The following is a 5,979-nucleotide window of genomic DNA, read 5'->3' as shown; positions in this document are numbered from 1 at the left end:
TTAAAAAACAAACAAAAGATAAAAAAATAAAACCTTTGTCTACCTGGTACTTGGAATTGAGCCAAGTCAACATAGCCAATGATGTACTTCTTCCATTTGAATCTATCATTTCAAAATCTTTTTTTTTCATCTCTAATATCATTAAAATCAAGTACAGATGTAAATTGGGCTCAGAAACAGACCTTTGAATTTTTATGTCACAAAGTTAAACCAAGATTTTAAAAAACAATGAAACATTTGATCAACATTGCCCTTGATACAAAATATCAGGAACACTTTTGGTGAGAGCACAAAGCATGTTGTACCACTGCTAAGTAAAAGATTGTTTCAAAATATTTCTTTATTTTTAAAAAAGTTCTGTTTTTATCATATAGTATAATTGTTCATATGGATATACACATATATCTTATAAATGTAAGTAAATATACATATTCATTTTATCAATTAATTTATATTTATGTATAAACATATATTATAAATTAATTAATAGAATATAAACATAAATATAAATGTAAGTAAGTAAACCTATATTGGAAGTGAATGCTCAGCTTTTTTTTTTTTTTTAAACCGAACAATCTAAAATATTGAAAACAACTGTATCCTTCCTTAACATTCTAATTCCCTCCCTTGGCTTCAGTTCTGATACTCTCTCATGAGGTTTAGAACTATAGTTCCAACTGCCTACTGGTCATCACGCAGAAAGTTCCATGTACATTTTTTTTAAAAAGCAGCCTGTTCTGAGTAGAACTGAGCCTACCTTTTTTTTTTGCTCAATGAATTCTTCCCCCAAGCTTGTCTATTTCCACCATTTGTTTTGGTCTATTTCACTATTTACCCACTCAGCCATTCCTGAAATCTTTTTTTAAAACGGTTTCTTATTTTTCCAAATCCAATGTAAAGATAGTTTTCGGCATTCATCCTTTCAAAACCTTGCACTGCAAATTTTTCTCCCACCCTCCCATCCCCTCCTCCCCTAGACAGCAAGCAATGTGATATGTATTACACTTCTTCACACTTCTTCAAAACATATTTCCATATTCGTCATCCTTCCTGAAGTCTTAGGGTCACCCCTTCCCCTTCTCCACAAGTGACTCTGTGTTGCCTCAGTAGAATTTGATGTTGTCTGTGTCTGTGTCATTCCCTCCCAGGCTCCCACTGATAGATATATAAGCGCTTTGAGGGCAGAGATTGTTTTGTTTTGTTCTTTATGGCCCTGGTATCTATATGCCAAGCCTATAGTGTGTGCTTTATAAATACTTATTAAATGAAGATCCCATTCAAATGTCACTTCCTTCATGATCTCCCTTGGTTTTTCCTTGTATCTCCTCAAGGATTTTTTATCTCACCTGAGCATTTATGCTCTGCTTTGCCTTATAGTTATTTGCCTATTTACCTTCTCCTTATCATTGTGTCCTCCCCGTCATAGGCCCAGGGACTCTCTCATTGGGTCTGGGTATCTCCCTTATAACTTAGCAGGACATACAGAAGGTACCCCCTAAAGGTTTATGGAGCAGAATGACATTAAAGGGATTGTTAACGGATTGCTTTGCTGGTATTTTCTGGTTTAGATGAATTGGTTGTGGAGCGAGATAACGGGAGCCTTTGTTTGTACTCCTTGAGTGGGAAGAGGAATGGGTCTGGCCCCGGTGGTTTGTGCTCTCCGTCTGGGGGACTCTCCAGACACTTGGCAGTCTGCTTGATATGCAGACTGTGCTTCTTGTCTATATATCTTTTAGCATCTGGCTGGGGAGGTCTTGGTGATGCCCATAAGCAAGCCCAGCTCATTCATTCATTAAGGCTGAAAATGCTATAAGTATTTGGTACAGTGGGATGAAGCTATCTCCTAGTGAGCAGCTGTCGAATGATTTGCTGAATCCTTCTGTCCAATCCACAGTGAGTTGGTGGAATGGTGCCAGCTTCAGGACATGCTCAATGTGAGGGGAAATTCATTCGACACTACCCAGCTGCTCCTCCAAAGCCCTGCGCTCCCACCTCAGAGTCTAGAACAAGCCAATTTAAAGTGACTGGATATGAATAACCAGAAAGGAAGCTCAGAGGATTCTGACGGACTGTTTGCTTGAGAAGCTCCATGGGCAGACAGACATGAAACATGGGGCCCAGAAGCTTTTGGAGATTTTCTCTCTGAGCATCCTGGTCTGTTGGGTTAAATCTGATACAACATTGGCAAGGGACAGGAAAAAAATCACAGGGAAAACTGTTCCCATCCAGCATGGGATTCCCTGGACTTGGCACATTATTAATTCAAAAGTAAAGTAAAAGTATTACTGTTATATCATCAGGCTAAAAGGATTTTATGAAGTCTCTTCTTTAAACTAATGTTCAAATTCCAGCTTGACTCTTTGCTACCCATGTGGCCTAGCACAAAGTCCCATTTCTCTTTGTGCCATTTCTTCACCTACACCTAGGTCTTTTTTGGCCCTTGGGCCTGTGCTCCTTTGAGTTCATCTTCAGTGAAGGAAGCAGTGGACCATGCTCTAGAGAGTTCTCGCTTTCCCGTGAGGGAGCATCTGCCACTCACTTCCCCTGGATCATTGGCGAGGTCTCTTTCCCTGACCCCGCCTCAGACCCTTAATTTCTGTGCAAAATGAGGGCCTTTTCCTCAGTGATCTCTAAGGCCCCTCAGAGTTCTAAATCCTGTCATCTTGTGCTCCTAGAATATATTTCTAATTTGTAGGCATCCATTCCAGAAACTATTAGAGTTTGACAAAAATTCAAATCTCTTATTCCTGCTTGTGAAAGTATCTACCTTACCTTGTGAGTATGTAGGGCTATACCAGGTCACTCTCCTCCCCCAAACTGATATCAAATTAATTTGAAGTAAGGATTACAGTTGGACTGACTTGGGGAAATATAATTAGTCTCTAGGGCAATATAAGTTTGGTTAGATGGACATGGAAAACTAAGAGTTTGTGAATTCTGGTGATTTCACTACATGAGTGTCATCTTAGATTCCCAGTGGACTCCCATACCTGAGACTGGGGGCTTGGTGAACTTGGCTACACACATGTGAAATGGGATTTTGTTTCCTTTATGATAAAGAATTTGAAGGAAAAGAGCTAGTGGGAGGGTAATGCCCGGATTTGAATCTTTGCTCTATTATGTGGCCCCGTGACTTTGGTCATTACTTTCTTGTGTTGGAAAGGTCACTTCCAGTTATAAATCCTGTGATCCTCTGCATTGTCCCATGTGGGGAAATGGTAGAAACCATTCATTTTTTAAATATTCGATCTCCAAACCCCAAACTGTGCCCATTATTACCCATTGTTTTTGCTAGGGTGGCCCACGATTAATTAATCTACAAGGAAAATGTCAATGAAATTCTTCTGTGCTATCCTAATGGGGTGGAAAAACCCGAGACTTTCTCTAAGTCTCTTTAATGTGTTTTAAAGTAATAACTGCCAGTCTTTCAAGTATCAGAACTTTTTATTGGGTTTCCTTTTGACATAATAACTAGAGGGAAATTCTTCCAAATATAAGTATAACAAAAGGAAGTTATACTTTCACTTCCCCATACTTCTTTCAGGCTTCAGTTGTTCCTTCTGTTTGGGTAAGGAGGACCATGGAAAGGTAGAGGGTTGATAGGAGGGGAAGGAAAAATATAGGGAGGCAAAAAAGGAACAAAGGTTGGGGAATTCATGAAGGGAAAAGGAAATGGCATATTATAGGGTGGAGAAGAATATTGATTGAAAGAGCCCTGTCCATTGGGCATGTAACATTGTGGCATACAAGCTGCAAATAGGATGGGTTGCATCCAATTATCCATAGGCGGCCATGGACCCCCTTGGGTGATAGCAGGATATTGTACCTGCTCTTGATTGGGCATTGGTGGCCCACGGGGTGGGAAACCCTTGCCATTTCCCTGCATGTTATTGGGTGGTGGCTGTAGGGGATGCTTTAAAGAGCAGGGGGAAACCCTAGCCATTTGATTGCTCCTCCCATTTTGTAAGCACATGGCACCTCTAGCATTATTCCCAGGGTTCTCTGGGGGCTTGTGGTCACCTCGCAGTTGCTCTCTTTTTTGCACATTAGATTCGGAAGCAGGTCTTAGAATGCCAAGAGGTGGGCAGATGGGAACGTCACCCTTAACTTTTTGCCACTTGGCCTGCTGCTTCCTCTGGTTGTTAGGGTCTAATGGCTCTGCTGGGACAGGTGGGGGCCCCAGAGGAGGACGGAGGGGACCTGATGAATAGGCACGGGTGTTAGGGCCTTTCCCCTCATTCAGCCACATGGAGGCCCACTCCATCTGCTTCTTCCTCTCTTCCCGGAGAAGAGTGCCCGGTGGTCTCAAGGGGGCAAAAGGGCACCGTCGGACATCCCGATTCCCGTTCTTTAACCAGCCTTGTGGCCATCTAGCCTGCACATTTTGTCCGTTGACACATGCCTCAGAGTCATCTTGCTTGTCTAGTTTTGCCAAAGAGGAGTTTTCTTGGTGGCTGTAAGAAAGAGGAGAAAAGGAGAATGTCACAGATAGTATTATCTCAGTTTTTTTCCCCCAGCTTTTGATACACCTATGAATTTTCTAGGATATAGCTAGGGGAAGAAGATCTCATCCTTTCCCAAACACCCCACTATTTATTTTGTCTCTACGCCCTTTGCCCACCCTGCTGTATTATATCCATACACATAAGTCATCCCCCTTTTGCCCCTAAGATGTCCTTGTTCCCCCTCTTAATTTTATCAGTGGCTGTTATAACCCTTCCTGTTCTTCAAGGCAGACCAGCATAGGCTTCCTGAGGCGGGCCCATCATCCCAGTGGACTCCAGTACCTGAGGTTGGGAGCTTGGTGAACTTCGCCGCCGGTCACGGTTGAAATGGGATTTTGTTTCCTTTATGATAAAGAATTTGGAGGAAAAGAGTTAATGTGAGAGTATGGTTGAGTTGGAATTAGAATGCCCGGATTCAAATCCTTCCTCTGTTATGTTATACCCTAGGATTTGGTTTCTTATTGAAGTTTTGGGAGACAGAAAACAAGAAGTTAGAAATATGGTTTCCCCCACCCCATGTCCTTTCCCACCCAGTCCCCTTGGATAGACATTATGACTCCATCAATATGCAATTTTAGGCAAATATTCTTGTACCTCTATTTTTATCTCATGTAACCTTGTGGCAGAATAAATTCCTTAAATGTACTCCTTACTATTTCAAATAAAATTAGTTAAGTAAATAAGTTAAGGTAAACAAATGAGTTCAATTGATTGTACTGATCAGTAAAGTCATTTAGTTTTTAAACAAATCATATTAATTAAAGGAGGTCTTATTTTTTGCTCTCCCCTCCCTTCCTTCTAGAGTTACATATGCTCTTTAATGAAGAAGGCAAGCTCTGTCAACTGTGTGACCTCTGAGCTTGGTCCTTCTCAGCCCCCTTTGCTTCCCCATCATTGAGATAGTATTCAAAAGGCTATTCCCTATATAAAGTTTTAGAGGTGGAAAGGAAAGAAGGTACTCACGGTTTATCCGGAGAAGCCATGTAAAAACTAGGTATCTGTAAAATTGTTAGTCAATGTAGTAGAGAGGTGTTTTAGGGACAACGTCGGCCTCTGTTGAAGTTGGGCTGGAGGTAGCTCGCTAGGCAGGCAAAGTTAGGTCTCACCATTAGCCAGAAAATCTCCAGCTTCAAGCTGACCCAACTCTGACTTGCCAGTGCTCTCCAACAGCTAATATTCTGCAATGATCAACATTGAGAAACAGTTGTCTCCTAGGTGATAACTCTTTAGGTATACAGGGCGGGGGAGGGGCTGGGCACACCCAACATTTAAAGGGAGAAAACATATTTTTAGTAATGGTATTTTTTTTTTTAAACAAGTGCAAAGAAAAAACACTCTACACAGATAGTAAACTCATCCAGTCTCACGCTAAATAAAGGAATCCCATGAGAAATTCATTATCTTTTGGCAAGCTTTTGAGAAAGTTATGAAATGAGAGCTAATTTGGGAATTAGGCGGGGGAAATGTCTTTAGG

General features: G+C 41.2%; 1 protein-coding gene across 1 annotated transcript; it reads right to left on the bottom strand.

The window, feature by feature from the left end:
- Window positions 1-3,430: 3,430 nt before the first annotated feature.
- Window positions 3,431-5,706, bottom strand: PRR32 (proline rich 32). Its single transcript, XM_031944663.1, has 3 exons — window positions 5,469-5,706; window positions 4,788-4,847; window positions 3,431-4,454 (listed from the first exon to the last, which is right to left on the bottom strand). The coding sequence occupies exons 1-3, from the start codon at window positions 5,486-5,488 to the stop codon at window positions 3,548-3,550; spliced, it is 987 nt and encodes a 328-aa protein (XP_031800523.1). The 5' UTR covers window positions 5,489-5,706; the 3' UTR covers window positions 3,431-3,547.
- Window positions 5,707-5,979: the final 273 nt, after the last annotated feature.

Source organism: Sarcophilus harrisii, chromosome X, assembly GCF_902635505.1.
Source record: "Sarcophilus harrisii chromosome X, mSarHar1.11, whole genome shotgun sequence".
Classification (NCBI taxonomy): Eukaryota; Metazoa; Chordata; class Mammalia; order Dasyuromorphia; family Dasyuridae; genus Sarcophilus; species Sarcophilus harrisii.
This window is presented reverse-complemented; position numbering and strand designations above follow the sequence as displayed.

What these genes read in the sequence shown, in the direction of transcription:
- PRR32 (XM_031944663.1), bottom strand. Translation starts at nt 5,488, where the DNA reads ATGGCTTCTCCGGATAAACC. An exon ending in ATGGCTTCTCCGGATAAACC is followed by an intron (nt 4,848 to 5,468) that starts GTGAGTACCTTC and finishes TTTATCATAAAG; the next exon opens with GAAACAAAATCCCATTTCAA. An exon ending in CACCAAGCTCCCAACCTCAG is followed by an intron (nt 4,455 to 4,787) that starts GTACTGGAGTCC and finishes TCTTTCTTACAG; the next exon opens with CCACCAAGAAAACTCCTCTT.